The following is a 16,316-nucleotide window of genomic DNA, read 5'->3' as shown; positions in this document are numbered from 1 at the left end:
GTATTGTTTCCTGCCCCGGAGTCCACGTGGGACTCCTGGCAGTGCAGCTCTTGCTGTTTTTGGTTTGGTGTACAGAGCCATGGGATACCCTTATGGCACCCATGGGTGGGGGTACAACCCTGTCCCCCTAGTGTATGTTTTTGGGCACCTGTGAGTGGCCCACAGAGCAGGGTATGGGCTGGTGGCAGCTCCATGCTGAATTTGACAGGTGCTCCGAGTATCCTCCATTTTTGGATACCTAGGCCCTGCCATTGGAATCAGTTGATTCCTGATAGAAAACAAGATGGCCCCTGTGGCCTCTTGCTTTCTATTGACTGTTACCTTGTTTTCCCAAAGTCCTGGGAAGCCCTCACTCTGTCCCTTCCCCCTGACTGGCTGTTGGGTGGAAGTTCCATATATGGTGTTGTTGTGAAGTCCAGTCCAGACTGGCTGGAGCCTTCCCAGTGACTGTATGTTGTGGGTACACCCTGTGGGCGGGACCTGGGTGAATGGAGTGTGTGACCAATATGCACTTCTTGTTGTGGCTGTCTGGTTTCTTGTATGAGAGACAGACTGAGGCAGCCCTGCCCGAAACTGGCCTGAATGCAGTGTGTAGTGTTGAATGGCTGGGTACTTATCCCAATCCACATTCCTTGTTGTGAGTGTCTGAGAGGGAGGAGGATGGCCTGAATGCACTGTGTGCCTGATTGGCTGGCTGACTGCATGAATGCCCTTCTGTATGATTGGCTGCTGAGTGTGACCCAGCAGTGTGGATGAGAGACAGGATAGTAGATCTGGGGACCTCTCACCACTGAAAATTGTTCAGAAGCTGTGTCCACGCTTGAAGAGTAACTGGAACTGCTGATCCTCGATGCCCAGCTGGAAGAATACTTGCTGTTGCATTTGCTTTGACCTGATCTGAAAGCTGTCGAATTTGTCGAAGACTGATCCGAGAGAGGACCTGGTAAGGCGCCCTCTACCCGTGCTCCGAGGGACCATCGAGCACCGCTGACCTTCGCCGAAGCTCCCTGGGAGTCAGACCCTCGAAAGACTGGGGACCGCAGAGGAGATTGAAGTGAAGCACCCGGACTTCGCCGCCTTCGAAGTCCATTGCCGTCGACCAGGGTTTGCAGGTTTGTGTAACCGCTGGTGGCCCGTCGAAGTTGTGTTGCCCCAGAAGAGGGTACCGCTTGACGCCGTGCCGCCGACGACCGGAGCCGCCCGCTCCTTTGCCTAAGAACATTTGAAACTAAGGACTCCCTTGTCTGCACCGACGACCGCTTTATCCTGCCAGAGAGAGTGGAGGCCACCGACGTACTGAGGAGAATCCGCCAGTGGTTTTCCCGCCACCTGAAGGCCACAAACACTTCGACGACTCAACGCCCTTGCTGGGGCACAGTTCTTCTGAAACTCTTTGCGGTCCTGAACAATCAATCGCTGAGGTGCCCCGCACACCTCATCCTCTCAGGACATCGCCGACGAGCACCGCCTGGATCGACGCCGTGGTTTCGGCACCCTCGAACTTCTCATCGACGTTGTCGACGCCAAGTTCACCTTCTTCGATGCCCCTCGACGATCCGTGGCTTCTGCTTTAAAGGGAGTCACTCAAGAAGGATCTGTCGATGCTTCTTCGAAGAACTCTGCTCCACCTGGTACATTGGGGGGGTAAAAACATTATAGGAGAGAATAAGACTATTGAGCAATATATGGACTGGGCTTGTGCTATATATCTTTATTTTACAGGTTGCCCAGGTGGGGGGGGGGGATCTCCACACAGAACTGTGCCTAGGTAGCTGGTCCAGTACTCTGCCTATTGTTTCAACCATCTTGCTTTCCCTCCTATCTCTATTGCTGGTTTCCTTGTTATTGATCTATGTGACATTCTAACCGTATAGTTGATGCACTTTAATGAGATCTGATAATATTGGTGATAACACTTTAGAATTGTATATATTTACCCTTGTTGATTTCTGAGTACAAAGTGCGTTATTGTGATAGTGTACATACCTTTGAATATTAGTTATATAAAGACTGTGTTTTCAGTAATACAGTGTGTGGACATTCCTTTGTGGGAGCTTGGGGACTGCACTGTACTTAAGAACCAGCCTGCATCACCTCCTGAGAAGCTAGGCCTTGATTGCTCGACTACGTTACCAATAATAGAGAATCTTGGCTGGGGTCCCTTGTGCCTCTCCTCTACCATATAAAGAGCAGAAGTACAGACACCCCCCTCCGGTCCTTTAGAGTCATCCAAAACTGGATGGCGGCCCACAACCTCTGTCTTAACGATGGGCTCTGCTCGCTGTCTGGGCTCCGCTCGCTGTCTAATAGTCTTCCTTACTCATAAGTCCCATCCCCTTTCCTCCAACCCTGTGGGCATCCCCCAACATGGGGATGATACCGGAACCTTTGGCAGTAAAAAATTGAGCTTCCCCCTTTAAATTTAGTACAGCAGCGGGTGCGGGTAACGCCCCCAAGACCGAACCCTCCAATGCCTCACCTCAGTGCCTTTTTCCGCACAGACTCTGTAGGACCTGGCAGCTAGGCAGAGAGACTTTTTCAACTTTCCGCATACTCCCCGTTCTTTGTTTTTTATCACCTTCAGTGCCTTGCCTCCCCAACTCATGTCAGTTGCAGGAGGCTTCACAAGATCTGCATCCTGCAATCGCTCATTCCCAGCCTTGTACCCCATGCGCTTTGTCTTGAGTTGCTGGGGCCCGATCACCACTGGGATGCATGCGTGGCTTGCAGCGCTCTCTGTCACCGGGACTGGAAGAATCAGCTTTTGCGCTGGCGGGAGATTTTCCATTCTTCTCTCTTAGGTCATTTTAAAGAGTTTGTCGCCAGAACCCCACTTCAAGACAAGGCAGGTCCTTTGTTTAGTAAGTCCTCTCAGCATGGAGACTCTTTCCTGGGGTTTTCCACTGGGAAGGGGTCCATGGATTCTGGTTCTGGCAGACCCAAGGCTGCTAAGGCTACCGACTCCCAAGCCGAGGGGCCCAAGGGCTCTTCTGGGCGGTCCACAGAGGGATGATCCAGTTAGTCATCCTCTTCTGCCACAGCGGGCAAAGGACTTCCATGTTCTACCTCCAGGCGAGTTTGAGGCATGATCCAAATCGACTACCAGCTCCATAGCTGTGGGAGTCAAGCCTACCAAAGCCATCTGAGGTCGACCCTTCTGCTTCAGGTTCTAGGGCCAAGGAGTACCCTTACATGTCTGAACCAGCAGGGCGTGGCGCAAGGCACAAAGATGGTGGACAAGCATGCGGCAGAGCCTGCAAAGCCGGTGGCCACCTTGGAGTAAGACGCAGGGTCTCTCCCAAGTCCTTCACCCATAGAGTGGGCTCTAGAAGAAGGTTCCAGTCCCCTACGGCAGCGGTGGACCCTACGGTACAGGCGGATGGTCTCTGCAGGACTACATCTATCCCTCTCAGCCTTACAGCTACATGCCCCAGGTGCCTAGATGCTTTACTCCGGAAAGGAGGTCCAGCGCAGCTGAGGGCCATGCCCCTTACCACCCGGCTGCGTGTGAGGATTGCTTCTTCGAGCGCTTCCTCCTCATTCGCTCCGCACAGATGACAGGGCTCCTCAAGGGCATCCTCGTGAAAGTGATCCCACAGGCCGTACTTTCTAGGCCTCCTCCTCTGGGCCCTCCTCCGGTTCCTCAGGCAGGCCAGTGCCGCAGCCCATTCCTCCTCCGGTGCAAGCCCTGTTGGTTCTTCAGAGCCCCCTCCTCCTCTTCCTGTACCATCAATGCCTGCCCTGCAGTCATCTTCAGGTGCGGAACAGGGGGAACCCCTCTGGCCCATGTATCCCAGGACCCGGACTCCCCTCCATCTGGGGAAGAAAAGGGGGGGTGATAATGCTGTCGCCGAGGACGAAGAGCCTTCAGCGTCAATGAAGGTGTTTGAAGGACATCTTCACAGGGCCTTGCAGAATTCTTCGGGGTCCTTCAGCCAGAGCAGGAACCCCAGGAATCGTGTGGTGTTGGCAGAGGGTTTGGCCTAGCGTGCCAAGAGCATTCGGCATTCCCCTCCAGAAAGATGTCATGCAGGTGGCAAGAAAGTTCTGGGAGAAGCCCAGGGCCAATGCCCAGATGAACAAGAAGTTAGACATCAGGTTAATGCTTTTGAATGGGGAAACCGTACTCCTAGACTCCAACCCTCAGCTGCACTCTTCAGTGGTTGTAATGACTTCCTTGTATTTTAACCCATCGTCTTCATCTTCCTCAGCAGGAGCCGCCTCCAGTTGTGTTTCCAAGGAGGACAAACCCCTTGAGTCATTTGGCAAGTGTTTCTACCTCAACTCCGGGCTGCATTTGTGGCAGGCCAACAACCCCCTAGCTGTGGTGAACAGAAGCTGTGGGGAGAGTACAGGGATTCCTTGTCTGATTTTCCCCTGCCGTGACAGGGCTCCTTCAAGGCAGCATGTGAAGCATGACCTCATGGAGTCTTCGGTCCCCCACATCAACACAGCCAGCAGAGGGCTGTGCCTGGGGGGGCGAGATGAAGCAGACGGTGTGGAGGCATGCTACTAAATTCTCGTCTGATGTGCAGGAGAGGATCTTGGATCTTCCTTTTGAGGGGTCGGATCTTTTTCATTCGTCCACAGATAACATGCTGATGAAAAAAAATACCTCTATGCAGGCCGCTAGGTCCTTGGCCATCCTGACTAAACCAGGCAGAGGTCCTTCCCTCAGTCCCAGGGCAGGACCGACTTCAAATCACGCACTTTCAGTGGCTTCAAGGGGTTTCGGGACTGTGGTACACAGAGGCCTGACAAGTCACCCAGCTGCCACAGGGGGAATCAGCAGAGGACATTGCACATTTGTTTCTGCTCCCACCTCAGACACCAAAAAGCAATGACTTAACGGTCAGGGAACAGAGCGCACTTGTAGGGGTCTGTCTGGCTGGCTCTCTTCAAGGACAGCTGGAAGTGTGGTTTCAAGAGTCCTTGGATCTTCTCTAGTCTCCACTGGTTTCAGTCTTCCTCTTACTTTTTCTCTACCTTCCTCTCCTCCTCCTCTTCTTCAGATAGGGTCCCCGGCCCTTTTACAGGAGATCCTCTCTCTCTTGCAGATGCAGGTGGTGGAGCCAGTTCCTCAGTCAGACAGGGGCTTTGGTTTCTACCCCATGATATTTGTTGTACCCAAGAGCAACCAGGCTGGCCTGCGGGTAGTCCTGGGCCTGTCATTCCTCAAACTTTATGTACCACTCGAAAGCTTCAGGATGATTACTCCAGCGCACATAGCCAAGTCTCTATGCGCAGGGGACTGGATAGGTTCCCTAGATCTTAAGGATCGGTACCTTCATGTCCCCATCTACCAGTTGCATCTGACATTTCTTTGGTTCACTATTGTCGTACCACTTCCAGTACAAGGTGCTGCCTTTCGGCCTCAACTCGGCCCCTCGTGTGTTCACGAAACTGATGAATGTGGTGGCTGGTCTCCTCTGCTTGGAGGGCCATCATTTATACCCTTGACTGACTGGTGAGGGCCAGCTCACCCAAGGTGCGCTGCACTCCTGCCAATGACTGCCAGATGTTCAACAGCTGTGGTTCTCCCTGAACTGGCGGAAGTCACAGCTGACGCCCGCCCAAGACCTGGTGTGCTTCAGAGTGCACTGGGGCATGGTCATGCAGCAGGCACTCCCCACGCCCAAGAGGCTCCTGTCCCTCCACAAGGCAGTAGGGACATTTTTGCCAAACCGGCAACCTCAGCATGGTGGTTCCTTCTGAGACTGATGGCGTCCTGCATGCTCACAGTTCGGCACACCCACCTGAAGACGAGGTGCCTCCAGCTCCACTTGGTGGCCAATTGGGATCAGGAAACGGGGTCGCAATCGGACAGGATTCCAATTCCCCTGTTCCTCTTCCCGGATCTTCGCTGGTGGCTGATGGACTGCAATGTGGAAGTGAGAGCCTCCTTTACCCTGCCAGAGCCCACTCTGATGGTAGCGATGGATTCCTCGCTTTTGGGATGGGGGGGCTACTCAAGTCATGACGCATGGTCCAGGGCAGAAACCCTCTTTCATATCAATCTGCTTGAACTCCGGACAGTGGGGCATGGCTTTAAATGCTTTTCTGACGCTCATCAGGGACAAAGCTTTACTTGAACAAGCAGGGTGGCACTCATTCCCTCCACCCCACCCCCTTTAGCCCCCCACCTCCTGTGCATGGACACAGTGTCAATCTCGGAATGGGCCTTGTCTTTGGGGATATGGATTTCCTTGGCCCAGCTCCTGGTGAACTGCAATGTGGAAGTGTACCAGCTCAGCCGCTTGGAGTTAAGCACCTACTAGTGGAAGTTGCACTTGTGAGGATAGCTCGGGGGCAACGTGCTCGCCTTGAAAGCAAGATGACGCAAAGCAACACAATTTGATCCCCTGGGTCCGCGCTTAGAAACATCTGGGGTATGAAGCGCGTTATAAATAACATATCACATCCTACACATGAACTGTTTGTTGACCCTGTTCCAGAGATGGGGGTGGTGGGGTGGGGGGATTGGGGCTAGGGTTTCTGGATCTGAACTTATTTGCATCTCCTCTGAATTCCAAGTGCCCCTAGTTTGCATCGTGGGCAGGACGGGGCCAGGGGTTTCTGGGGGACGCGTTCCAGCTCTGCTGGCACGGCTGCAGGAGCTATGCGTTTTCTTCTCTGTTGCCCTAGCTGACCCTCTGCAAATTCATCGGTGGGCTGCAGCCTGATCCTGATTGCCCCTCACTGGTCATCGATAGCTTAGTTCTTGGATCTGCTGCAGTTGTGCTCCCAGGGGCCTGGCCATTTTACGATTGGGGCTTCCTGATGCGGCAGGACAGTGGACCACTCGGACCCGACAGGCTGGCCCTAGCAGCCTAGTTCCTGACCAGCTGAGACAGCACCACGCTCAGTTCTCGGGAAAATACTGGGACATCATACAGGAGGCCAGAAGGCAGTCTATCTGGTCTCCGTACAAGGGTAAGTGGACTGTGCCCATGACAAGGGGCTGAACCCCCTCACCTGCTCCCTGGATGACATGCTGGCTTTTTCTGCACATCTGGCTCATTCTGGCGTTCAGGTGGGCACCTGCCACACCTATCTGGTGGCCATTGGGGTCTACATGAATTCCCCAGAGCACATTGTTTTCAACAGCGAACGAGGTGATTAAGGCCCACCTCAAGGGGTTGTCCAGGCTCTTTCTTCTGCTGCATAGGCCGTATTCGGTCTGGGACCTTAATGTGGTTCTTGCAGCTTTGCAGCTCATGTCCTTTGAGCCAATGGTCTCAACAGTGTTCTTGGTGGCACTCACTTCGGCACTCAGGGTCAGCAAGCTGCATGCTTTGTCATCATGCAAGCACTTAACCACATTCCTAAATGACAAGGTGATCTTGCGCACTCATCCAAACCGTGTGCCTAAGGTGGTTTCTCCATTCCATTTGAATCAGGAAATCTGCCTGCCGGTGTTTTTTCTAAACCCACAGTCAGGGCCGAAAGGGCTTTGTAGTTCTCTCTCTTGGACTAAATCCTTCAGGAAGTTTGAACGTTGTTTGTCAGCTTTGGGGGCATGTCTTCTGGCACCCAGGCTTCTATTGCCATTGGATGGTCCAGGCCATCCCGGAAGCCAGGGGCAAGCCAGTTTCTACTGGGATTCATGCCCATGTGGTCCGAGCTAAAGCCACGGCCGTCGTGTTTCAGAATGCTTCTTGGGATGTCATCAGCAGGGCCGCTACATGGTCCACTCTGTCTGCATCTGTAAGCACTATTCCCTGGATACCAGCTCCACGCAGGATGCAGAGTTCGTTCAGGTGCTTCTGAAGAACCTCTTGGCTTCATTTTAAATATGAGGCATATTGTCAAAGCTGCACCCTATGCTCTTGTTCAGTGGAATCGGCGACAAGGATGGAGAAAAAAGGGACGGGACGTATGAGTAATTAAAGTTACTCACCATAGTGAGTACACAGTCCTTAGTCCCTTTCCTCCATACGGACCACCCACCTTCCCTCGCTTGCATGGCAGGGGCTAAAATATTCAGCATAGACAGATATTAAAGTATCTGATGTGTTTAAAGGGGACTGAGGTGAGCCTCTGGAGGGCGGAGTCTCGGGGCGTTCCCAAGCCCAGGGCCACACCCCAGTGTGCTGTACTAAATTTAAAGGGGAAGCTCAATTCTTCACTGCCAAAGGTTCTGGGACTGTACTCATGTTGGGGGATGCCCACAAGGATGGAGGAAAGGGGACTAAGGACTAGGAGTACAGTAGTCACTACAGTGAGTAACTTTCATTTCTGATCGACGGAATCAATATTCAGGTCTCCAAGCACATTGAGTCTGGGGCTCTATCTTGATGCTGAGCTCAATATGTCCCGCAATATCAACGTACTAGCCTCCTACACGGCTAAACTCATTTCCTTGAATAGGAAATGCATTTCCTCACAAAACTGCCTTACTCTTGCACTTGCCATTATTGGCAATATGCTTGGCTATTGCAATGTTATTCTCGGGGACCTCTGCAAAAAAAAGTCACAAAACTGCAACTCCTGCAAAACCAAGGCCCTCAAAGCTGCCCTGGGCTTACATCTCTCGAGCCATATGTCAACAACAAGAAAGGAAGTGCAATGGCTCCCTATAAAAGCACACATTGAATTTAAAACATGAGCCATCACTCACGGGTGTCTGCACAAGAATGCCCCCTCCTACCTTATCCTAGGCGTTTCAGCTAAACCCGTGACTCATGCTCTCCCCTCCTCCTCCAGCCTGGCCCTACTTACACCCAGATTCAACCATAAGCGAGCAGGGTGCGTGGGGGCTTCTGTGTTACCACCCCCACCTTGTGGAGCTCTCTGTCAGAGTTGATCCAAAACTAAACATTCTTTTCTTGTCTTCAAAAAGCTCTTAACCTGGCTATTTACCAAATATGTATAAACCTACAATGTACTATGTTGGTCACCTGTTTTTGTCTGTAACCACTTACTATCTGCAAGTGCCATGATGCCTCTGGGTTTCGGCGCTATATCAAATTAAATTTATTTTCACCCTCACAAAAATGATTTAATACTAGTTGAATCCAGATTAAAAAACAAAGGCCTGGTGTAACAGGAGTGGAAATCTGTTGCATAGCGTGCATTATATCAATATCATCAGATCTCTCGACAGATCTATTCATTTGTCCATTTCCATTTTCCAAAAGAATAATAGCATTATTTCTTGGATGAGTGACCAGAGAACAGAAAAGCCCTGGCAGGATAGTGAACCAGGCAAACAGTGAGTATGGGACTCACAGCCATAAATGATATAAATCCCTGGCAGGAGAGTAAACCAGGCTCTGTGTGTGTCTGGGACCTGCACCAAAGAAAACAGAATTGTGATATCCTGGCCGGAGAGTAAACCAGGAATAAGAAGACACGTAAACCTGAAAGCGTGGAACAGTGAGAACGAATACAAAAAGGAAGACCCATACCCCATTTTGAGGATCAGTAATATTCACAATACCGTGGCAGGAGAGTACACCAGGGGGAAAAAAGGGGCACAGTCAAAAGAAAAAGGTAGAACCATACCCCTTTAAGATTAATTGAGATAAAATGAAGATTCAGGAAAACTCTTTGAAAGAGACTCAAGGGAAGGCATATTCTCCCTGGAATATATTGGATGGTGAAAGGGAGAAGGAACAAAAGGAAAGAGTGATTTTCCTTAAAACAGTGGAAGCGCAATAAGATTATAAACTCGAGGGAGATGCTGTCGCCCCCTTGAGAATGGGGAAGTGAAATATATTGTGTAAAGAAAGTCACAAGGGGGAAGAGTCCTTTGAAACACTGGACCATTATTCAACCTTTTTCCAGAAGTACTAGACAGATAGTGAAAAACAAAAAGAAACCTAAGGAAAGGGAGGTGTCCTTCCTCTCGTATAACTTTCATTCCTTTTTGTTTTCAGGCACCTTAGAACTTTATTTGGAACTCTTAAAGAAAGCTACAAGTTCATAGTTTACAGAAATCCCCCTGTACACATTGTTTTAAGTTTAGCATGTAAGGGTCAGTTTAGTATTTTTGGACACAGGACTCTTTGGTTTAAAATCCTGACGCAAGTTCCTTAGTTTTGTTGTGGCTGGGAAACTCCTCATAGACATAGGGACGGGTAGGATTTCCCAAGGCCCTCTAATTATTTCGGCAACAAAGGTCCAATTTCATGCTTTAACTTGTTACTGTGTCCAAGTCTTACTCCTGAACCCTTACATTGCCCACTTCAGCTATGCATAAATATGCTCAGCACTGATACATTGGACATTTTTTTTTTCCTTTTTAAAGGACATACAGACCCCAGCTTTCCTTAAGGCAGTTATTTGAACATGCAATGTTCTACAATTTTTACTTGATAGCAAATGCTATTTGTTTTGCTTTTTGAGTGATTGGTGTTATTTGTGGCCCCATGCCTGTTCCCCGTTCCCAAAAGTCCCATCCAGTGGATTAGTGCTGCAGTTCGAGGTGACTGCCAAAGTGCATAATTACAAATGGTTGTTGTGCTGTATCTCGCTCGGTTTTAAGCTTCCTGGCTCATGCTTTTCAGGTGTAGCTATTGTTTCGATGCAGCTTCCTTGCTATTCCTATATACATGTTATTGAAACTGGTCATTGCCTCCTGCACTATGTCACATGTAAAGACTGGTTATCGATGCATTGCCAATTTAGGGGCTAAAGAGCAATCATGAACAACTCATTAAATGTATTTTGGCCCTGGAGAACCAACCAACCAATGCAGATGTATGGTGTGGAATTGCTCAGGTAAGAGAACATCTGACTGTGAATAATCAATCGGCCAAAAAGCCCGGATCACACATTGTGGGAACTGCCATGAACCACCGATACATGGCTCACAATCCTACATCACAGCATAGCTTCTATCCCATATGGTACCTCAGCCAGTTTCAAAGGCAAAATGCCACCTAGTTTTCGGCTATACTTCTGAAATAACTGCAAAGCCATTGATTGCCTTTTATTGGATTACTACTGTTTAAGTCTCTCATAGAGCAGACTCTAATGCTCTTTTGTGTGGTATTGCCAAGCCCCCGCTGCAGTAATCATCACATGTTACTGCAGCAGGGGTAGAGCTAGTAGCAGGGCAGGTGGTGGCAAAAACTGGGGGAATGTGTGGAGTACATGGTAAAGTTGAGGGGGGCGGGGGGTGGAGTAAACTGCAGTGCAACGTCCAGTGCTGTGAAATGGGGTAGATCCCCTTTGTGCTGTCAAGTGTTTCCCTGCTTACTGACTTCTATTGTGTCACACTTCATTTGTAGGAGAGAAGAACAGCTCCAGCATGACGAGCAGACCTCAGGCTGGCAAAATGGAGTGGATTATCCCGCTGATGGTTGTGTCCGCCCTGACTTTTGTGTGCCTGATTCTTCTGATTGCAGTTCTCGTGTATTGGAGGTGAGCCATTGCTTTGAAACGCCTGAACTGAAGGCGGCTTTTCAGATTCGCTAATGCTATGCTATTGACTCTGAGCCCTTAACGTGCCTTGTGTTGTGTCAATGTAATTCTTTGTTAGAATGTGTCGTGTACAATCTGTATTTGCAAGCTGCCGGCTTCATTGGGCTGCTGATTATTTTGGATCCGCGGAGTTGGCTTTTAATGTCTCTTAATTGCAAGCTGCTAGGACGGCTGCACGCACTTTCGGCTTAAGGGGTGGTGGAGCAACATCGTGTAGAACTGGGTTGCTATCGGCTACGGCAGTATCGCAAACCTTGTGCTTGCTCTGGAAGGATTAGGACGTTTGCATTTTGGTAATCGAAACAATTGGCCCCGATAATGCCAAGGCACGCTTTTATACTGTAACTATCAAGGGTAAAGCAATCCGGTTCTCGTTTCGGGGTGAGCGGGGAGACATAACCCCCCCCCCATATACCCGCCCCCACCCATTCATTTGATTTGTAAAATGGTTGCCTTTTGATGAAGGTAGTAGACAACAGGCCGACTGCACGTCCTCTGCCCCATTAGGTTACAAACTGAAATGCCCTAAACGTGTACATATATGGATTTATACAAACCATAATGCTTCACTATTAACAATACCATCCCATACATATTGGCCACACTGGCCCCTGGCCCCAGACCTCCCGTGCTCCTGCAAATTTCCCCATCCTTAAAATCCCTTTTCACTTTTGATCCCATGACTGTGTGTTTGGGCCTCCTTGTCTCCCCTTGCCGGCAGACCTCATTTCACAATCGACCGTAAAACATTTGAGCCTGCAGTTCTACTTAAGATCTACCATTCCATGGCCCCTTTCCGTCCCATTATTTCTATGTTTTTTTTCAACGTACCCGTTACATTCACATTCAAAATCAGCTTTCATCCCTCAGGGCCGTTACATCCGGAGACTGTTTTTAGTACTCTCAAAATCCTTCCACAGGTTGTGTTCTTTCTGCCCTCCCCTACCTGAGTTAGTCATTGACGGTCCCACTCCTTAGGTCTCTCTGCCAGCATCTCCATTAGCTTGTTAGTGTGCTCCTTAGTTGCCGGGAGTGAAATGTGCACTCCTTCCTGTATAAAGTATCCCTGCCCCCCTTTGCCACTGCCTCCTCCTGCCACCTCATCCCCGGTTAAGTACTGCATTGCTTCAGTTTCATATTCTGTTTTTTGCCTCTGGTAATCTTTGCTGGCATAATGGCCCCTCTGTAAGCCCTCCACAGAAGCAGTAGCAGCAACACTACCCTCTTCCGATGCCCTCCGCGATTGAGATACTGAAGTGCCCCTTGGCCATCATTTGATTCTGCCTCAAGTTTCTTTCCTTACTTGAGTTACCTTCAAGTCCTTGCTAGAACCAGGGCATGTTTACCTGATGCACCAATACAATGTACACCCCATCTTTCTGGAAAAACATCTCTGGGTACCCTGAAAAAATGTGTGGTTGGAGCAAGGTTATCACACCCATCAACAAAAGAAACGTTCTCACGGAACAGATGATACATTGTGCTGGCATAGTTGGCAGAGTTGCTCGTCACTTACAGTGCTTATGCAAGACTAACTTAGAGTACAGTATTTTAACAGAAATCAGCGCACCAACATTTCAAATTATCAATGTTTAGTTCGAGCATCACTCTCCGATAGATGGGCAATTGTTAAGCAATTTTCTGAGAATTTCATTTTATTTATCAGAAAGCTTTATTGTATTTTCTTTTATCTTTTTGTAGTAGTTCGACGTAACAAAACAAGTCTGTGTAGCCTGGTAGGATGTAGTCAAAATGAAACTGTAAATATTTCTGAGTTCTTTGCTCAATTTATTTTGACATCTTTCCATATATAGAATTATTTTTGTTCTGTTTTCACATTTACATCAAGTAAAGACAGCTGACCTCTGAGATGTGTTTTCTACTCAAAATAAATAAACTTGCAATGGACAAGCTATGATATGGCATTTATAATGCGCCTATACACAAGGGTTTCAAGGCACAACGAGACAAGGGAGGGGGAACATAGGGAGGACGGACAACGATCCTACTAGGCCAGGTGTCATTCATATCCTGCAAGTGCCAGCTCTGTTCTGATATCTGTAAGAAATTATGTGTTGTGGCCAACAGGCATGATGGTTTATTGTGCGATCCCATCAGTTTCAGGAGTACAGGTCTACGTGGATGTGTCTGCTGGAGGAATACTATTTCTGGTAATAAGATGCCTCTCTGCGAAATTCAGAAGTGTGGAAGCTGTGGGGACCCTGCTACACTCATCTCAGGGCGTCATCTGCTTATCCCCATCAAATCCCTCACCATTTCTTTTGTTAACACTCAGCCTGTTCCCACGCCATGTATTTACTCTCTCAGATGTAGCCATATCAGGACTACATTTCAGCCTCTCCATCTCAAGCAGCGTTGTTGAGTTGAGCCCACTACACATATCTGAGGTGTACCCATATGTACAAATCGAAGATGTAGAATAAATGGGAATCCAGCAACATAAACAAATACAGGGTTCTACATCCAATTCACTATTTAATGTCCAAACAATAGATTAAGTTCATAACATTGTGACAGTCTGTACTCGAGGCAAATTTGTGAGAAGTATCTATTGTTAAGTACTTTTATTTCAGTAAGAACACATCATAAGTCTGTACCAAAAATAAAATTCATCTAGACAAATAAAGTGCATTTGTCAACTGCTCACTAGAGCAATAAATAAAATTATAAAAACAATCCCCTCTGAGCCCTGCACACAACGCATACATACAAATTCACACACCTAATACAAAACATAATGTCCAAAGGCCTGCTAAACAGTACATCAAACCTATCATGGTCACTAGTAATTTGACCCAGTCATCTGGTCGTATTAGAACCTATATGCCCCAGATATTTATGCCCATATAGAGCCTAAAAATTGAAACTCCGTTATTGGCGCATGAATGACTTGATGTCCCAAGCGTAACACATTTCCCAAAGAATGAGTCGTCATGTGCCAACTTCAGTTTCAGCTCTGTGGGTATAATAGTTTCTCTACCAAGCCTTCCTCAGGGCAGTTCTAATTCCATCACAGGGAAAAAAGGAGAACATCTAAAAATATACAAGGAATACACATCTCATGCAAACTAATCCAAAATACATTTTAAGTTGAAAATGTATCTAACCTAAAATATCCTCCTTGGGTATTTCAACCAATTTCATTTTCACAAAATTTCAATTATCCGTACACTGCCTCCAAACGGCAACCAGAGGGCAGAAGAAAAACAACAAATGTGAGATGTAAATGTCTCCCATAGTAAACCAACACTATCTGGGGTTGATCTGTGACAAAAAGTATATCAAAGGCGCTGGCATACTTCAAAACCAGATCATTACGCACCATAGTGAGTAGGAGCCGCCACCTTCATTTTTACCAGAACTTGCAGCAGTTGCTGCTCCCATCTCTTTTACTGATTTATGGTTGTTGATGGGAATCGACAGACTTTCAGACCCCCAATCCCAACTGTCTGATTGCACACCAGTTGGTAGCTCAAAGATCTCAATAAATTACAGATGACGTTGGTATAATTGCTGTAATTTCAAGGCGCTCAACTATGATTATTAACAGTGCCCAATTTCTTAAAGATTTCCTGTCTCTTCACATAGTTCAACTAAGGAAGTTAATAAATAATCCAATGCCTGCATTTTCAAAGGAGTAATCGGCAAGGGCTGCAGATTTCTGCTCTGTAAAGTACTTATCCATTTACTTGAAGAAGCAGCAGTAATTGCATTAGCTAGGGTATTAGGTGATCCTACATTTCCACTAGCTTAGTTAGTTTCCCCATTAGTTAATAATTCACCAACTCTGCCAGATCCACTTCTGATAACCTAGATTTCATGAAAGCAAAATGGGGGCGGGGAGAGTGTCACAGAAGGCTTTTGTCCAATAGGTCCGTGTTAGCTAAATGAGCTTTAAAGTTACCAGTTTACAATGTTTGCTGGAGTGGTTTTGCTCCTGAATAATTGCCTGTTCATTTGCCACCATCGTGTTATTTGACTTTGAGACCAGGTAGGTCAATAGGGACCGTCTTTTGGTGAGAACATTGCAGTTTCTACAGACAGTAGGTGTAAAGTAGTATCGGTCTTCTTTGACCCTAATCATGCTATAGTGTTCTTTGTTCTTCCATCGGAGTGCTAAATTGCGCCTCAATATTTGAGGCAACGTAGTTTGTAATTTTACTACTGACAGGCTTGGCTCTCGCCTTACCATTTAAGATTTACTGGACCCATGGATGTCGGGCTTCCTATTTATGCTCTACTTTTTTTTTTAAAGGATTGGGTGGGTTAGAACTCTCCGGGGTCTGTAATTCTCATCACTGGCACAGACAAACCATGCTGGGAATTCAGAATCCCCCACCATTCTGTTTTCGTTCCAGGGCACCAATCCTGCTCCCCTGTACGCTACCGGATCACCGGATGACGGTGACACACTTTGCATGTGTCGCTGTTGCGCTACTTCAGTGCACTGCTGCAGATAAAGACCAGGCTTGCAGGTGAGCCAATCCTGTGTGGTTCAAAGGGAAACACCCCCACAGTCACTGCTGTATTCCAAGACCTCTGCTGCTACTCCGATACTCTGCACCAACTCATAAAAAGAAATGTGTGCCATTCATGAAACCATTGGGGACCAGAAAGATTAAATCGGAGGTGTGTTCTACTCAAGAACAAAATCCCCAACATGACAGTCTGGGTAGCTACATTTATTAGAAATTATGGTCACACTGGCAAAGGATAAGCCCAAAGGTAGTGTGATGGACTTGAAGAACACTGATTTTTGGCCCCACCTTCCGTCACCTTCCAGGATAAAGACATATCAACAAAGCAGTTTCTCATTGCTACATCTGTTCAGGTTCTGTAACAACTATTTGGAAAGGTCACTGTTG

The 16,316-nt window shown here is 48.0% G+C and overlaps 1 protein-coding gene across 2 annotated transcripts in view; it reads left to right on the top strand.

The window, feature by feature from the left end:
* The window catches only part of PTPRG (protein tyrosine phosphatase receptor type G), a 1,528,043-nt gene that overhangs the window by 1,087,738 nt on the left and 423,989 nt on the right, over positions 1-16,316 (top strand). For both annotated transcript variants that reach the window (XM_069643751.1, XM_069643750.1), the window contains one exon: positions 11,238-11,370. In XM_069643751.1, the coding sequence (XP_069499852.1) occupies positions 11,238-11,370 (133 nt within the window). The remainder of the gene's footprint in view (positions 1-11,237; positions 11,371-16,316) is intronic.

Source organism: Ambystoma mexicanum, chromosome 2p (assembly GCF_040938575.1).
Source record: "Ambystoma mexicanum isolate Mex_15411 chromosome 2p, UKY_AmexF1_1, whole genome shotgun sequence".
NCBI lineage: Eukaryota > Metazoa > Chordata > Amphibia > Caudata > Ambystomatidae > Ambystoma > Ambystoma mexicanum.
This window is presented reverse-complemented; position numbering and strand designations above follow the sequence as displayed.